At 40.3% G+C, this 19,195-nt stretch overlaps 1 protein-coding gene across 7 annotated transcripts in view; it reads left to right on the top strand.

Moving 5' to 3' along the window:
- CDCA2 (cell division cycle associated 2) overlaps positions 1–19,195 on the top strand; it is a 46,535-nt gene that overhangs the window by 8,038 nt on the left and 19,302 nt on the right. For 5 of the 7 annotated variants that reach the window (XM_027599753.2, XM_027599754.2, XM_027599750.2 and 2 more), the window contains exons 5-10: positions 4,674–4,824; positions 6,266–6,462; positions 8,085–8,169; positions 13,825–14,033; positions 16,276–16,360; positions 16,818–17,068. In XM_027599753.2, the coding sequence (XP_027455554.2) occupies positions 4,674–4,824; positions 6,266–6,462; positions 8,085–8,169; positions 13,825–14,033; positions 16,276–16,360; positions 16,818–17,068 (978 nt within the window). Of the gene's footprint in view, positions 1–3,562; positions 3,674–4,673; positions 4,825–6,265; positions 6,463–8,084; positions 8,170–13,824; positions 14,034–16,275; positions 16,361–16,817; positions 17,069–19,195 lie in introns of those variants that run through there. The other 2 variants (XM_027599757.2, XM_027599755.2) reach the window with 2 other exon arrangements.

The following is a 19,195-nucleotide window of genomic DNA, read 5'->3' as shown; positions in this document are numbered from 1 at the left end:
GTTGAAGGCAGATGCTTAACTGACTGAGCCACCCAGGTGCCCCGACCTTCTCCTGTTTTGGAGAACATTTTAGAGGAAAAGTTGAAGGGCAGCGGCTCTCCATCTTTTCTCCACTACCCTTGCTTTCATTCTTGACTATTTCAACAAGCACATGGATGATCATCCACCATCCCGGAACTCAGGCTCCTTGACTTCTGTAGCTCCTATGATCTTTTCTACCTCAGGCATCTGCTTATGTGGTTCCTTGCTACTGTATCACCTTTGAGATCTTCTTTCGGCCCACCTCACTCTGACCCACATTTCATCTTTCCAGTTTACTTCACAGTTCTCTCGTCTTATCGAAGCCTCCAGACTATTGACCTTACCGCACCTGTACTGTCTATTGATCACTTTATGTCTCTCTTACCCTTACCCAGTCTAGATCTATGTTCTAACACTCTGAAGTTTTCTTACAAACACGTTTTTTAAAGTTTTAAAAATTTATATAAATGAAAATATTACCTATGCACATTGTTTAAGGAATCAGTTAGTACTTGAGGATTTATTTATAAGAACAACGGTGTGCAGCTACCTTTTTCCCATGTTTCCTTTCCCGAGGCCCTCATTTTCAACTTTTGTAGCTGTTGCTTTGATAGCTGTTTTCCTGTCTCTTAATAAAATGCTTGTTCTGTTTTTTTCCCCTTGTAATTCCTTTTTTTAATTGAAGTCTAATTGAAATACAACATTATATTAGTTTCAGGTGTACAACGTACTGATTCAAAATTTTATACACAGTTGAGCCTTGAACAATGTGGGGGCACCAACCCCCACGCTGTCAAAATCTTAACTACTTGTAGCCTACTGTTGACCAGAAGCCTTACTGATAACACAATCAATTAACACATTTTGTATGCTACATGCACCGTGTACCGTAAAGTATACAATAAACTAGAGAAAGGAAAATGTTATTAAAAAAAAAAAAAACAAGAGGGCGCCTGGGTGGCTCAGTTGGTTAAGCCACTGTCTTCGGCTCAAGTCATGGTCCTGGAGTCCCGGGATCGAGTCCTGCATCAGGCTCCCTGCTCAGCAGGGCGTCTGCTTCTCCCTCTGACCCTACCCCCTCTCACATTCTATCTCATTCTCTCTCTCAAATAAATAAAGTCTTTAAAAAAAAAAAAAAAAGAAAATACAGTAACAGAATTGTATTTATTGAAAAAAAATCCACATATAAAGTGGATACTTTCAGTTCAAACCCATGTTGTTCAAGGGTCAACTGTGTTCCAAATTGATCACCACCATAAGTCTGGTTAATATCCACCATACAGTTACAAATTTTTAGGTGTGTGTGATAAGAACTTCTAAGATCTCTTCTTAGCAACTTTCAAATATAGAATATAGTATTAATTCTAGTCACCATGTTCTACATTACATCCCTATGACTTATTTTATAATTGGAAGTTTGTACCTTTGATTCCCTTTACCCATTTTGCCTACTCCTGCCTCTGACAACACCAGCCTCTCCTCTGTATCTATGAGCACTTTCTTTCTTTCTTTTTAAACTTTGAGATTCCACATGTAAGTGCAACATTACAGTATTTGTCTTTCCCTGACTTATTTCTCCTAGCATAATGCCCTCAGGGTCGGTCCATCCATGTTGTCACAAATGGCAAGATTTCCTTCTTTTTTTTCTGGCCTAAAAATATTCTGTTGTGTATATATACCATATCTTCTTTACCCATCCATTCATTGATGGGCATTTAGGTTGTTTTCATATCTTGGCTATTGCAAATAATGATGCAGTGAACATGGGGGTACATATATCCTTTCAAGTTAGTGTTTTCATTTTCATTGGATAAATATGCAGAAGTAGAATTACTGGATCTTATGGTCATCTTACTTTTAATTTTTTGAGGGACCTCCGTACTATTTTCCATAGTGGCTGCATCAAGTCACATTCCCACCAACAGTGCATGAGGGGTCCCTTCATATCCTTGCCAACACTTATGGCTTATTATTTTTTTTTAATAATAGCCATTCTGATAGGTGTCAGCTTTTGATATGTTCGACCACTCCCTCCTTGAAACACTTTCTGCACTTGGTTTCTGGGATTCCGTTCTGACCTAATTTTCCTTCTGTGTTGTTGGTCATTCCCTCTGTGTTTCACGTGCTGATTCTATCCCTTCTTCTAGTTTTTCCTCAGAAATGCTTGAGGGCCCCACGGCTCCCCTCTGCCCCCTTTTGTTTGCTTTCCTTGCAACCTAATCCCTTCCCGTGGCTTCCAGCATCAGCTGTAGACTGACTCCAAAATGTCTAACTTTGGCCCAGAGCTTCCTAGAACTCCAGACTTTGTGAGATATTCAGTTGCCTATTCCACATCTTCACCTGGGTGTTTTAATAAGCATTTGGCCCCAACCAAACTGTACATTTCTTCTCCCCACCAGATCCTCTAGCCTAACTTCCCAGTCATAGTACGTGCCACCATCATCCAGTTGTTCAGGCCAACTACCTGTCAATCTTCCTGGTTCCTTTTTTCCACATGCAGCCCATCACTACCTTTCAGAAACCTTTCTGTAAGTCCTCATGTCCCACAGCTCCACTGCTATAACCCTAATGTGATCCTGCCTAGATTACCAACTGCTACGTCCTGACTGTTTTCCTCACTTCCCTCCTTCCCTAATCCACCCAGCATCCCGCAGAGCTGTCAGAGATAGACTAACTCAGATCATTTCTTCTGCTGCTTAAAACCTTCCAGTGGCTTTCTGTTATGCCTTGAATTAAACCCAGACCCCTTCTTTGAAGCCTTTATCACCCTTCCTGATATGAGCCTTGTCTGCCATTAGCCTCATATCCCCATCTCCTTCCGTTTCCTGGGCATGGTGGCTTTTTTTCCTGCTGTGTCCTGTTTCCATCTTAAGCTTTTGTTATTGCAGAATGCCTTTCTCCTCCTACATCTTTGCTCCACCCCCAGTTTCTCATTGTTTTGGTTTCAGCTCAGCTATTGCTTTAGATAGGATGCTCTTCTGACTCAAGTCAAAGCAGCACTTCATTATGTTTCTTTTTCATCTTCTCACTAGCACTTCTTGTACCTGAAACTATATTAATGTTTTCAGAATTTCAGTCCAGAATGTAACAACCCCCCCCCCCCCCCCCCCCCGCCCCCTGTGTCCTGAGCCCTTGGAACACTATCTGGTATGTGGAAGGAATGTTGTTGACTGACAAGGTTCATAAGACAAAAGAAGAAAGCAGTGCATTTTGAATGTTTCGTTTCCCTTGTATATTCCCCGTTCTTCATCAGGAAATAGAGCAAAATGATTCAAACTAGGGACCTTTCATTTGTTTTAGGCAGCATTTCAGAGTGCTTTAAATTCCTAGCACATTAAACCTACCCCTACCATGTTTACATAGGAGTACAAAAAAAAAGCCCATTGGAGGTAAATTGTATGAGTTTGGGATAATCCGTTTCTTTTCTCCATATCTTCTAGAGAAGAGTTGACCACCAGCTTTTTATGAATGTTATGTGTTATGTCATAAAGGTTTACATCATCAACCATATTTGGATTTAAAATATTCTATTATGTAACAGTTTGCTTTGTGAATGTATTTAACTGGGAATAGAATCAAGTGTGTGAGTAGATCCAGCATCAAACATGGTTTCAAGCTTTTAACTGATTTTCCTCCATATGATATCATAAAGGGAGGTAATTTTTTACTTTTGTCTGTTGGTGTAATTTTTCAATTGTTACAAGCTCCAAATTAGTGGAAATATGTTAGTCTAAATAGTAAAGGGGGGAAAAAAACCTGGATAGAGAACTTAATGATTTGTGGGTAACAGAACTCTTGAATTGTATGTTATTTGCATGTATCTGGCACTTTGGTCCCTGCCAGTGTCTATTTCATTTGATGACTTCTTGGCTAAAACCCTGTTAGCAGAGTTTCCACAGCGCTCTTGTGCTTAAACCATCTAACTGTTTGGCTTTGTGGTTTTCACGGATGGCCAGCGTTTAGCGCTAAGGAAGTAAGGTCCCATGAAATCAGGAAAATTTAGCTGGGGAGAGGGTAAGTGTGAAGGTGGGTATCTGAGCTGCTACGGAACATCTGTGTCTTGTCCTGGCCTCTTGGGGAGAGGATGTGTATGGATGGAAATAGGCAGTCAGACTGGCTTGGACTGAACATTTTTGTGCTCAACTTCTTTTCCTTTCCAGTTTGATTCGCTGAGGCAGTCTCAGGTTATGGACTCTAAGTTAGGGACTCTAAAAGAGGGGCCTTAAGCTCCCCAGAAAGAATCCTTTTAAAGAGTTGTTTAGCTCCCAAATAATTGGGGATGTGTTTTGCACGGGTGCTTTTTTAAAGCTCTTCCCCACCTACTCCAGACTTCTGTCATGTGCATGGCCTAATAACAGTATTGAGCCAGGCTGTAGCTACACTTCTAGACATACCACACAGCTGTTCTCTGTGCTCGGGTTAAAAACCAAGGGAGGAGCAGAGGAGAAACTAGGATGATGGCAGCACCCGAAATACTCAAACCGAAAATACGTGATTCAAGGGAGAAGAGGCTCTGCAACACTCATTTATTACCTCTGATCTTCAAATAGCCTTTATGTATTTAGTCCTGGATGCAGTCGTTATAGACCTAGAATAGAGACACTGTGCTTGATTTCATTTATAATACCCTCCATGTCTCTGTATTTTAACAGGGCAGTCCTGTGCTGTATCGAAATGTTAATTCTTTAAGGGAGCGAATGTCTGCCTTCCAGTCCGCTTTTCACTGCATAAAGGAGAATGAAAACATGATTGACCAACCTGGATTCTCAGAGGCAGAAGGAGAGTTCAAGACAACAGGCTCGAGTGAGTAGAAAGAGTTTAGTTTGTTTGGACTTCCGTATTTATTCAGACAAGCCTGTGAGGTATGAAAAAGATTTAGTTCCACAGTGTGAAGGCAGTGTTTTCTGAGCAGAGCTGGATTTTTAAATGGAGCCTAACATTTAAAATTTGGGAAATTTCACACAAAAATTTGGATTTCTGGTTTGTCTTGAAAAAAACCTGATTTTTCAGGCATTCCTGAGGCTACAGTTCTGCATGGCCACAATTGAGTTTTACGTGTTAACTTGTCAGAGCCGGTTGGTTTGTTTCATTGTTAGAGTAAGGGCATGTGACAAATTTGAGCATTTAAACCTTGATTTTTAGAGGTTGCTTATTAAGCTTGGCAAGCATTTCTATGAATACCAAATACCCAACCCTGATGTTATAAAAAGATATATCTAATCTGACATCTTAATAGCCTGTCCTCTTCTTTACCATAACTTTGATTGTAATTCATTTGGTTACTTTTTCCTGTCACTTCTGATTTTCCAATCACAAGGCATTTGAAACACCAGAATTAGACAAAATCTTGGCATTACCATAATCATCATGACCATTCCTCTGGTGCTTTGCACCCTGAGATTCCAAATAATTTTGTTTTGGTTTCTTGAACCATCTTCAAGTACATTTCAACACCTCCACGTGCAGTGCACCATTACTCAAGTGCCGTTCATCTACCTCTCCAGTGCGTGACCCACTCCGACGTACTCGTTTGTGTTTGTAGTTCGTAACTTACCTATTTTTCACTTCTGACCTGCATTTTAAAATATTTTACTGACACGATTGCTCTAGTTCTGCAGACAATTAAATTGACTTTTTGTAGCTGGGAAGAACTGAGGCACATTTTGGCTGTATGTTTCATAAAATCATACACAAAGCAGAACCAGTATTAGAACATAACCACATCCTTTAAAATGTTCAAAAGAGGGGCCCCTGGGTGACTCAGTCAGTTAAGCATCTGCCTTCGGTTTCAGCTTATGATCCCAGCATCCTGCGATTGAGCCCCACATCAGGCTCCCTGCTGAGCGGGGAGCCTGCTTCTCCCTCTCCTCTGCCGCTCGACCTGCTCACATGAGCTCTTTCTCTCAAATAAATAAATCTTAAAAAAAAAAAAAAGTTCAATAGGAAAGGTTTCATTGTAAATTTTAAAATAGGGTGAGATGATATATCAGAAATGGAAATGCATATTAGCTTATCTTTGTACATTTTTAAAGTCTAGAAAAAATTTTTAATAATGTTTGTTATCCTTTTAGTAGTGATGTTCTCTTACCTTTCAGTTAGATTTCTTCTGAATAGAAAAATGTACTTTTAATTGATAAAGTATTTAGATTCAAGCATTACATTTTACTGAAGTTATTATGTGCAAAATTTAAAAGTGATATAGTAAAAGAAAATATTTTTGCCTGTGTTATGTTTATACATAAAGCCAAAAAAGAAAGTCTTGGTGAATGTCAAGAGTCTGAGTTCCCTGCGAACTTATCCAAACGTCGAAGGATATCCTATCAGAGCAACTTTGATGAAAATCTAACCGATGCGGTTCATCTCCAGATACTCAGTGGTGCCACTTCTCCTAATACAGGCAAAATGTGTGCTGTTGAATCTGCTCCTGCAGGTTTTTCTGAGGTAATTCACTGACCAAAATCCTAGGAAAATGAAGCTTTGGTTTTCTGGCTAGACCGTTTTAAGACTGTCAGAACCCTTTTTCAGCGATGGTACATTGTATTTTTATATTGTAGCTGAGTTTTAAAGTATGCTGTGTGTGTATGTATCTCCTACTCGTTAAGTTTTTTTTACTGGTGGTTAGCTTATTGGTTAGATAGTTTTGATTAATATGTTGCTTTTGGTTACGAAAAACACTTAATGAAAATATTAAGCCCTGTGGTCTTCTGCTTGCCAGGTATTCTAGATACTGATGGTACAACCTTGGGGGAATCATAGTCCTGCCCTTGAGCAGCTTTTAGTCCGCTGGAGGAGGCAGACGCAGGAGCTTATTATTTACACAACTGGCAAATCATTTGAAGATTCTGTATGGGCTGTGCAGCTTAGGTCTGGGGGGTCTTGCATTTTGGCCTTTCTGCCCCTAACTGGTTTAAAACTGGTGCTATTTAGCAGTTTCTCCTTTGCTCTGCTCACTTCTTTCAAGTAGGTGTAGGGATTTTTGTTGTTTATAACTACCTAAAGGCTGTCAAGATTATCAAAAGATCATAAGCAACGTGAATTAAATACTACTATTGAGGATCCTTGACCTTCACGCCCATGTAAACAGGAAGCTGGTTCTCTCATCACTGCCTTCCTTGCTTTAGTTCTAGTGTGACACAGCTGGTTCCCATGTCTTTAGTGAGAGGAGACCCCTGACACCATTAGATCTGAAACTTTTTTTCTATAACTTCTCTGTCACAAAGATTTAGTACATATCCTATTGATCTTATTTGGACTGGCATAGTAAATGTTTGATAGTAAGATTCTTCGGGGTCCAATAAGTTTTGTTTGTAGCTTAGAGTCACTTATAATCTCTGCTCCGCCTCTGCTTTTTTCTAGTTGATATGAAATCATCATCTGGCAAAACCAATAGTTTCTCATCAGAACTTTGTTTGGACATACACCATGATTTAGAAATGGTGTCCACATTAATAAGAATGTGTTTTCTATCCTAGCCATTAATGATTTTCCTATCCTAGTTATTGATACCTTTTTTAATAATTACATAACATTTTTTGTTTTTTTTAAGATTTATTTATTTATTTTAGAGGGTGTGGGAGAGAGCACGAGTGGGAGGGGTAGAAGCAGAGGGAGAGAGAATCTCAAGCAGACTCCACACTGAGCATGGAGCCCGGCATGGGGCTTGATCTCACAACTCTGAGATCATGACCTGAGCCAAAACCAAGAGTTGGATGCTTAACCCACTGTGCCACCCAGACACCCCCACTTTTTGTTATTTTTGAGAATTTCCCCCTTTAAAATTAATCAATATAGTTTTCTAGACTTCAAACAGTAAGGCAACAAAAACGTGCCCTATAAACTTTTCCTAGGGAGCTGAAATTTGTTTAGTAGGATGTTTAGGCTGCAGTTACAGTGAGTACTCTGTTTTTAGTTCAATTCTTGTATGCTTTCTTAATGGTAGGAAATGAATGATTGATTTAACATCAGATTCCTAGATCATCTGTAATGCTTAAATCTTTGCAAAGATCTCAGTACTCCTGTAAGTAATAAGACTTAATATTTCTTTAATTTTATCCCCCCCCAAGAAATCTTTTGAATCTGGCTTAACACAGTTTGGATATTTAGTTGGAGAGTCTGTTTCACTTTCTGAGCTCACAGAGGCTTCAAGTGGTAAGTATTTAATCTTTCCTTAGTACCCATGCCAGTTTACCTGTTGAAACATATGTTCAACAGACATTTATGGTTGGTTTACCTATGTGCTAAACTTTGGGAAAACTGAAGCAGTGCCCTACATTTTAGGAGCTCTCAGTCTAGTAGAAATGTTTCAGAATTCTTGTTATAGGAGAGATGACTTTTTTTTTTCTTAAACTGCCACTGATAAGAGTGAGTGAAATATTTCCAAGTTGACAGAATCTGTTAAAAAAAAAAGGATGAACACGTAACATGTATTTTGTAAGAGAAAACACTACATGTGTGTTGTTTTTGTTGTTGTTTTGTTTTTGTTTCTAAGTGTGTGGAAATGGACCCGCATTCAAAACTTTCCCCAAATCAGTATGCTTGTACTGAGTGAAAGTCACCAGTAAGGTATTAGGTTTACTATCGACCTACCTGTGTCTTTATCTTTAAAGTAAAACTTAGAGACATATAGTTAGGTCTTGCTTTTTTGTCCATTCTGAGAGCCTCTGCCTTTCCATAGGGGTATTTGGCCCATTAACCTTTCATGTCATTATTGATATGGTTTGATTTATAAATCTACCATTTTTGGGGCGCCTCGGTGGCTCAGTCGTTAAGCATCTGCCTTCGGGTCCTGGGATCGAGCCCTGCGTCGGGCTCCCTACTCCATGGGAAGCCTGCTTCTCCCTCTCCCGCTCCCCCTGCTTATGTTCCCTCTCTCTCTTTCTCTCTGTGTCAAATAAATAAAATCTTTAAAAAAAAAAAATCTACCATTTTTTCATGTGTTTTCTGTTCCTCTGTTTCCCTTCTCCTGTCTTTTTTGGGGTTTATTTGAAATACTCTTTTTGGAAATCCACTTATCCATTACCTTTTATTTATTTTTTAATATTTGTTTAAAATTTTTTAAAGTAAGCTCTAATCCTCACATGGGGCTCGAACTCATGTCCCCGAGATCAAAAGTTGCGTGCTCTACTGACTGAGCCAACCAGACGCCCCTACACGTTACCTTTTAACCTATACCTCATTGCATCTTTTTTGTTAAGGTTACCCTAGAGATTGCAAGATACATCCTTAACCTTTCAGTCCACTTAGAGTTGATATTGTACAACATTATGTAAAAGTGTGATATAATGATTTATAAAAAAGTATATGTTGGTTATCTAAATGAATAGTGAATGAATAAATATTAATAATATTCAGATGACTGAATACACAGTTTTCTAATAGATCTAGTCTTCATCCACAGTTCCTGAAAATACTTTACAGCTATAAAGGTGACATGGGTGTCTTACTACTACTAATGGAGGTGACATTTGGACCCCCCCCCAGTGGGGGGGGGCTGGTTGCCAAGAGGACCAAACCATGTGATTGGAGGGTGGAACTTTAAGTCCCACCCCTGACTTCTGAGGAGGGTACTGGGGCTAGAGATTGAATCAGCCAATGACGTTATTGGTCATGGCCACGGAATGAAGCCCCTATAAAAATTCAGAAACACAGGGTTCAGAGAGCGTCCTGGTTGGTGAACACATGGAAATGTGGGAAGAGTGTTACTTCTAGAGAGGTCATGAAAGCTCTGTACCTCTTCCCCAGACCTCTCCTTTGTTCTCATCCTCTGGCTGTTGATTCGTATCCTTTCACATTTCCTTTAATAAACTGGTAAACACAGTGTTTCCCTGAGTTCTGTGAGCTGCTCTGGCAAATTAAAAAAACATTAAAAGAACCTCTTTTTTCTTTATTATTATTACGTTACGTTAATCACCATACATCATCACATCATTAGTTTTTTTTTATTTTTTTATTATGTTAATCACCGTACATTTCATCATTAGTTTTGGATGTAGTGTTCCATGATTCATTGTTTGTGCATAACACCCAGTGCTCCACGCAGAACGTGCCCTCTTTAATAGCCATCACCAGGCTAACCCATCCCCCCACCCCCCTCCCTTCTAGAACCCTCGGTTTGTTTTTCAGAGTCCATTGTCTAAGAGAACCTCTTGATTGATGGTCACTCAGAAGTTTAGCAATCTGGACTTGTCTGGTATCTGAAGTCCAAGGAGGAGGTTGTTGGAACCTCCAGTCTGTGACACGTCGGTCAGAGGCACAGGTGACAGCCTAGGACTTGGGACTGGCATCTTAATGGGACTGGCATCCAAAAAAGAACTGACGTTCTTGTAGGACTGAGCCCTTAACCTGTGGAACCTGATGCTATCTCTGGGTAGGGTCAGACTTGGGTTGAATTCTTGGATACCCTGCTGGTGTCTGAGAATTGCTTGGTGGCACTGTGTAAGAGAATCCCTTCCCCCAAGTTGGAATTGGGTCCTGGAACCCAAAAAGAGTTGGTGTTAGGGGAAATAGATCTAGACAGTTTGTAAAGTTTCTATTTCCTGTCCGCCCACCCATGTCTTTTATGGTCTTTTACACTATAGATATCCTCTATATTACTTTTATATTCATTTTAAATCCTGCAGTGTTTTTGCTTTACATAGTATAAGTATGTTTCATGCAGTGTTTTTCTTTTATATCAACATACATACACATAAATAATTAGATATAATTCAAAATTGACCTGGGCCTCATGGATTTGTATTTGCTAAATCTGGCAGCCCTAGTCAGGAATGACTGAGATAAAGTTCCCTGGTGCCCCTTTGTCGTCCCTGGCTGCTGCTTTCACCGAGAGAACGAAAGATGTCTGAAGCAAATGGCCTGGGCCACTCACCACCACACGCTCATGCCGCTGCGAACAAGAGTGCCCCTTCCCCCTTTCCTCCTGTTATAGTAGATCCTCTGTCCTCTGATCCAAGGCCAACCCCTTCAGGGTGGTCCCTTCCCTCTTCGAGGACCTTCTGCCTAAGGTGTCCCCTCTTTTCTGAGTTGTTCATTTCTCCCATTAACATACAATGTGCGGTATTATCTGCAGTCTTAAACTGGCCCTTGTGCCAGGATTTCCTTCCAGACAAAACCCCATTTCCCTGCTTTCCTCTATGGCAAAGCTCCCTTTAAGCACAGGTCGCACTCGGTCTCCTCGCCTCCCATTCTCGCTTGCTGCAGCTCCAAACGGGCCTCGGTCACCTCTTCATTGCTATCCTATTAGTCACTCCAACAGACACTCTCCTCAGGGTCCCAGTGTGGCAGGCAGAGCTGCCAGGGCCTTTCTGGGAGAAACCATTTCTTCACTGGGCATCAGGACACCATTCTCTTGTTTTCCCCTGTTTAATTCACCATTCCTTATTTGTGTTTTTTCTTATTCCTTCTCTTCCATCCTTTAACCGTTAAACTTTTTTTTTTTTTTAAAGATTTTATTTATTTGACAGAGAGAGACACAGCGAGAGAGGGAACACAAGCAGGGGGAGTGGGAGAGGGAGAAGCAGGCTTCCCGCCGAGCAGGGAACCCGATGTGGGGCTCGATCCCAGGACCCTGGGACCATGACCTGAGCCGGAGGCAGACGCTTAACGACTGAGCCACCCAGGCGCCCCTAACCGTTAAACATTAGAATGCCCTGGGTTTAGTGCTTGGACTTTTTCTCTCTGCACTCACTCCCTAGGTGATCGTGGGCATTCCCACAGCATTCAATGCTGTCTGCATGCTGTTGACTTCAAAATTTAAATACCTGTCCTTGGCCTCTTTCCTGAACTCTTAAGTGCCCAACTGCCTTTTCTGGTCTCCACAGGAATGTCTAATAAGCATCTCAGACTTAACATACTCAAAAAGGTCTCGACTATTTTTCCTTCCCCAGTCTGCTCATCTCTGTTTTTTTTTTTTTTGGTCTTTCATCTCAATTCACCCAATTGCTTGCATCAAAAACGTTGGAGTAACCTTGACTACCCCCTTTTAAAGGTTAAACTTGCAGGGGCAGACGGGTGGCTCAGTTGGTTAAATGTCTGGCTCTTGATTTCAGCTCAGGTCGTGATCTCACAGTCCTGGGACTGAGCCCATGTTGGGCTCCACACTCAGCAGGGAGTCTGCTTGAGTTTCTCTCTCTCTCTCTCTCAAATAAATAAAGTTAAACTTCAGTCCCATTAACAAATGCTGTTGGTTTTATCTTGACGATATATCAAATGTCTAACCACTCCCCACCCCCTAACTATTATCACTGTGGCCCAGGCTCGCACCTTCTCTTGCCTGGGTTGTTTTGTGTTTCCTCTTATGTGCTTTCCCTGCTTCCATCCTTGCTGACCCCCCTCTTCAGAGTCTTCAACATGGTGTCCAGGGTGGTCCTTTTAAAATGCTAGGTACACATCACTTCTCGGCCTTTTGGCTAAGATCAAGTATAAAACGCTAGCTACACTATGTCATTCCCCTTCTCAAAATCTTTCACTGACCTCCCACTGTACTTAGAATAGTACCCAGTCCACACCTGACCTAGTCCTTAGCCTTCTCTTGGAGCTTCTTAGCTCTCTTCTCCTTGCTCACGCTGTTCCAGCCACACTGGCCTTGTTCTACCTCTATGTGTCTGGTACATTACCATCTCAGATCTCTGCACTGGGCTTCATGCATGTAAGGTTCTTCCCTAGATATATGCATGGCTCACTTCCTCACTTCAGATGCCTGCTTGATCCCTGAACACCTCAAAACAGCAACTGCCCCCTCCCACTTTATCCCGCCATATCCCCTTAATTTCGACATTATTTCCTTTAAAGGCACATATTACTTATTACCTGTACATTTCTTTTACTTTTTATTTTGAGGTGACTATAGAGTCACATGCAGTTGTACAAAAACCATATCTAAAGGCATTCTGTGTCCCCTCCTGCCATATTCCCCACGGGGTAACATCTTGGGTAGCGGTCATACAGTGTCACAAGCAGGAAATTGACACTGATACAGTCCACTGACTTTTTTTCAAATTTCACCCATTTTACGTCCATTCATTTGTGTGTATATTTAGTTCCATGTAATTTTATCATGTGTAGACTCATGTGACCACACTGCAGACAAGTTCGAGAACAGTTCCAGCACAGGGGGTCCCTCACACTATGCTCCCCTTCAACAGCCATAGCTCCCTCTCTCCTTCCCCACCCCCGGGTGTTTTATATTGTCTGTCTCCCAAAATACCAGAGATTTTTGTGTTTTATTCATCGTTGTCTCTCTAGCTCCTAGAAAACAGTGCCTGTCACATCATAAGCGCCCAATATATATTTGTTAAATGTCGATCATAAGGAAGTTCTCTCTTGTGAGAAAAAATATGCAGGAGGAAGCCTTGCCTTGTTTGAGAGCACACACAGCATATACAATTTTGATTTAATCCTTTCTCCTCACCCCCCCTCTTCTCCCTCCCACCACCCTTGGGTGTGAAGTGCCTCTGACCCCAGCAGTGAAATTGGTCCTTCTTCATTGCTCACCTCAGGTAGGTTTTCTGGTGCCAGGCACAGGGGTCTCGAGTACAGGAGGCCTGGGCACTTCCTTAGATTCACGGGAGCCAAAACTCCTTGCTTACCTTTACCCTCAGTAGTTAGATTTGAACTGAAAGCTACAGCCAGCACCACTTCTCTTCTTTATATATCCAAATGAAATTCCAGATGTCATTCCCTAAGCTGGATATATGAGGGTAGAACTTCTTACAGTGTGTTACTCTCTTTGCAAACACATAATATTTTTGGTGTGGAACAACCTGATTCAGATGTCTCTCTCTTGTTTACATGTTTCCTTTGAAGGAGTCAAGGTTGCTGAGTGTATAGAGGGCAAAAGGGCTTGGGATGCTGTTCCACTTGACAACTTTATAGAAGTAAGCACAGACACCACTCCCCAAGTCAGGTCCCCGGTCACTACACAGTGTAAGAGGGACGTTCCATCCTCTGAGACCTTTGTACTTCGTTCTGTGCTAAAGAAGCCCTCTGTTAAGCTGTTTCCAGAAGGCCTGCAGGTAAGTTTAGAGCTACTTTTCCTAAAGCAAATTGAATACCATTTTGGCTTAAAGCGATTCTTGTGAATTGTTGTATGTCCTACTGGTTTCAAAGGCGATCTCTTGCCCTAAATGTTTACCCCTCCTTTTGTTACTTAGAGCACCGTGCAGAGTCCCTTCCTTCCTTTCTTCCTTTCTTTCTAAACTCAGTATGGAATATAACTTGTAGATTTTAATATATGTAGACTGTATAAGAGTTTCATAGTTATTAAAGTGTGTTAATTATTTCCACCTAAAATATTTGGTCTCAGAGATAGCTTTTTCACAGGCATGTATGTTTCTCTAAACTCAGCTCGTATGAGATAAGAGTAGGTTGATGGGAACTAGCTGGCACTTACTGAGTATTTTTTTTTATTGTTTTTTATTTTTTTATGAGTGTGCGAGCACACGAGTTGTGGCAGGGAGGGGTAGAGGGAGACGAGGACAGAGAATCTTAAGCAGGCTCCACACTCAGCACAGAGCCTGATGCGGGGCTCCGTCTCATGACCCTGAGATCATGACCTGCGTCGGATGCTTAATGGACTGAGCCACCCATGCACCCCTTATTGAGTACTTTCTATGGACGGTTCTGGCATAGATTATGTATATGCAGCACTAATACTCCAAGGAGAATATTAGCCCCATTTTAAGTAAACTTAGGCTTGAGGTTGTTAAATGAACCCAGATAAACCTGATACTGAAATTCATGGCAGCTATAAGTGCTCTGAGAGGTTGAGAGGATGGGTTGTGGAGTTCCAAGTGCCTGGTTTCAGATCCTCTGAAGTTTAAGAGCTGGGCCAATTATGTACCCTTTTTGTACCCTGGTTTCCTTATCTCTGAAAGGACAATATTAGTGACTACCTTACAGGGTGATTTGAGCATTTACTGGGATAATAACATGAAATTAGCACCAGTGCCTGGCAAATGAGAAGTAATTTTTTTTCAATCCATAGGCATTTAAATATATAACCGTGCCTACACATCTGTTTCTAAAGCCAAAATGAACTAGACCGCCTTCTATCGACATGAATAGTTATGGTCATTGGTTATTTTAAATGTTTAACAGTTTTTCTGGTTAAAGAGCTGATGTGGGTCTCTATGCAGCACTTCTTATTCATATCTTGTATTCGTTTTATCTTCTCAAACAGACTTCACGTCTCTCCATGATCCGTATAACCCTTACTGATTAACAGCATCACATAGCAAACATCAAGTCCTACCACTAAAATTATACAAAGATTTTTATAATCGACGATCTTTTTACTGAGCTCTCCAAAGTTTGTAGGTGTATACAGTTTGAGTTGTTGCTAAATTTTCATGGTGGTTTTAATTAAAGATAGCCTAAAAGTTCTCAAGAATTTTGTTTTCTACATTCACTTATTTCACAAATACTGATATGGGCATTTTCCTGGTCAGGAAAATAAAATGGACTTGAGAGTTGCTCAGGGAGGTTTGTTTGGGGCAGGACAGTTGTTGAGAGATGCTGCTGCTCCTGGAATTGGGTGTACTGGCGAAAATGAATAGCTGTAGAGAGCAGGGGCTGGTCTGGGGTTTAGGAAGCAGGCGATGATTTGGAGGTGACTCATGGAGCCCACAGCCCTGGCTCCCGCCTGCGTCACTCCAGTGGCCCTGTGTGGAGTGGGGCCCTGTCTGGTGTTTCAGGACTTGCACTGTCCCTCCCCAGCTTGCCAACTCTAAACTTTTGGGGAAGTAGAGAGGGTCAGACACTACCTTCTTTCCTTGTTCCTAACTCAAGAATACAGTAATGTGGACAGGAGGTTTACACACTTAGAAAAGGTGTGATTCCCATATTTTAAAAGACGGAACACCCCATCATGCCATTTACCTTTTTATTTTCGTGCAATTCTTATACCTGTAGATAGTCAGCCTTATCTGACACCCATCTGTGGTATAACTCTAGCCACTCAGATTTTCCTTATCTTCATTTGCCAGATTAGAAATGATGGAATGAGTTTAGCCCATATTATGGATTTCTGTTCTTTAATCTTGGCTTAAAATATTATTTACTAAAGTAATGTTTAGCGCATCCAGTTTTTCTTTGTGGCTCATGTCATTAAGCCAGAACAATTATGAAAGTAAAGGTAATCTGCAACGCTACATAGTATCTATCCTTGGAAGACAGGAGTTCAGAGTGTCCCTTCTTAATGATTGTGGATATGCATTTATATGTGTAAGATTATTCACCGATGTTTATTTTGTTTAGGAACACTGTGACAATCTCTGTGATGATGGGACTCATCCAAGCTTAATCTCAAATCTTGCAAACTGTTGCAAAGAACAAAAAGCAGGTAAAAAATTCACATTTATTTTGAAGCCTGAGGATATCATTTTCTTGTGAAATATCTGATCTAGTATGTGGTATTTTCAATGATCTTTTAAATGCCTTGATGCTTCTCACATTACATGGGAATGAGGAACAGTTGGCTGGAATCTCTTTGGAGAGTCTCTCAATTGGTCTGTCCATTTCATCTGCCCATTTGTGCTTAATGGCAATATTTGTAAAGGAAATTGATATTCCAATTTTGTAAACTTCTAAGACATTTATGCAAAATTTACTTTAAAATCTATTAACCATATTTTAGGACTACTGCCTACCTTTTCCATTTTGAATTTCTTTTTTCTACAAACTGTATTTTCTATTATACAAATAAGAGCTAAATCTAATCATGTTAAAAGAGTCTAGGATATGCATTTTTAGATAAGAGATAGCCTAATTATTTTTATCTATCCATTTATTATCTATAGAAGGTCAAGAAAATTGTAACGTGCCAGCTTTTCTAAATACCAGGAAGAGGAAGAGAGTTACTTTTGGAGAGGATCTAAGCCCTGAGGTGTTTGATGAGTCTTTGCCAGCAAATACTCCATTGCGTAAAGGAGGAACACCTGTCTGCAAAAAGGATTTAAGTAGTATCAGTCCCCTGCTACTTGAGCAATCACCGGTTCCTGGGCAGTTGCAGTTATCACAACCAAATTTTGATGACAAGGGGGAGAATCTTGTAAGTGTGAAAAATGTGGAACAAACTTCTTTCTGTTTTCATCAGACCTCACCTGTTTTGTGTGAACAATAACTGTACTTCAAATCATGAAATGGACTAAATGTTATGTCATGGTATAAATTAATGCATTTTTCTAGGTAGGTTTTTTTTCCCCCACCCTGTGTTCATCATGACAGGTGCACGGGGTATTAGCCGTGTTCTCATACTTGCATGACTCCTTGTACATAGCATATTTCATGGACCCTAAATACTGTTGACTGTAAGATGTACCATGGTTTTATGTATAACCAAGAAAAGAGTCTAGAACTAAGCTATTACACACGATGAATTGTAGGATATACTCAGATTTCAGAGGTGTGAAGATGTGAGAGAGCAACAACCTTAGAACTGATACAGTGTAAATACAAACTTTTTTCCTCTAAGATGAGTTTCTGTGGGTAGAATTACTGGATGAAAAAATAGGATTTTTTTTTTTTTTTTACCTTTTTGATACATATTGCTGAGTATCCAGAAAGTATACTAACTTGGACTTAACAGCAGTATAAATGGTTTTAATTTACCACACTTGGTAAACCCTGCATATTAACTGTACTTTTTTGTTTTGTTTTGTTTTGTTTTAATTTTTGCAAGATTTTATGAGAGAAGAAACTTTTTTGTCCGTTATCAGTATAAACTAACATCTTTTGAATTATTGATTTCCTTAAAATATGTTTACAGTAGAACTTACAATATGTACTTATTGAACAGACCTAAATATATATTGACTATCATGCTTTTTTAGGACTTAAGAATACTAAATAGATGATCTTAGCCAAGTGTTTTGTTTTTGCCACAAATAGTATCAGTATGCTATTATATCCAAGTCGTCTATTATCTTTAAATAAGTTAGAATTTTTTCCTGACAGTTTATTTCCAATGATGCTCCCTCTGTTAACACACAATCTTTTAAATTGAGCATCTCTTTAACTGTACTTTTTAAAATAGCTTAATAGGAGAAAAAGATGACTTGAAAACTTTTAGTTTACTAATGTGGTTTGAACATTTTTCATGTGTTTATAAGCCATTTGAATTTCTTTAGAGAATTTTCTGTTAATCTTTACCCATTTTTATACTGGGACCATCATTCATTCTCTCTCTTGCCTATTATACTTTGAAATAAAAATATTCCACTTTCGGCCAAGGTGGAGTAACAGGGACCTAATTTACGTTTTCAAAAGAAACAAAAAAACAAAAACAAACTAGAAAATATACGCCACAATGGTTCTCAGACATAGAACATCAGGAAGCACAGGAGAATAATCCCTAAGAGAGGGGTAACAAATGAGGCAAGCTGTACAGGAGCCCCAACTTACTGCCTGGGCTGGACTTCCAGGCGACAGCACAGGAAGGGTCTACCTTGGCATATAGAAAGACTGCCTGGCAGTCTCCATGAGTTGAGAAAATGGAGCTGGGGTCCGGGAAAGCAAAGGAGGCTAGAGCTTGTGGCAAAGGACCAGAGAGGAGAGAGCTGCCCAGAGAGCTCTGGAGATGTGCATAGGGTCTCACTTGAGCCTCATTGGAGTACTGGTCAGTGTGTGCTTGTGAATAAACTGCCTGATGCCAGGGAAAGGGCTACCCAAATGGAACAGAGGGAACAATCCTTAGAGCTTACAGAGGGGCAGGAAGTGTCCCCAGCAACCTGAGTGATAGAAAAACCTTATAATGGGCATCAGGTACTCAGGAGAGTATTGCCTCACTAGTAGAACAAAATTAGACTAAAAGCCTAGCAGAGCTTAAAAGCAAGCTTTGAAAGGACACAGCTTTCCTCCAAGTGACTTTACTGCATTGTATAACCTAGCTCAAGAACAGCAAAACTATCCAGTGTCAGATAACATTAAATTCAAAACGTCTGACATTTCAATTAAAAACTAATAGATGTAAGAAAAGATGCCCCATAATGAGAAAAATCAATCCCTAGAAGTAGACCCAGAAATTACACATATGGTAGAATTTGTAGACAAAGGCATTAAAAAAGTTACTTTCACTATTTTTCATATGTTCAGGGAAGTGGAAGAAAGATTGAACTTGTTCAGAACATGAAAGATACAGAAAAGATCCAACTTGAACTCTGTACATTACGGTCACTGA

Source organism: Zalophus californianus, chromosome 2, assembly GCF_009762305.2.
Source record: "Zalophus californianus isolate mZalCal1 chromosome 2, mZalCal1.pri.v2, whole genome shotgun sequence".
Taxonomy (NCBI): domain Eukaryota; kingdom Metazoa; phylum Chordata; class Mammalia; order Carnivora; family Otariidae; genus Zalophus; species Zalophus californianus.
Note: the sequence above shows the minus strand (reverse complement) of the source record. Positions and strands in the feature narration are given on the sequence as shown.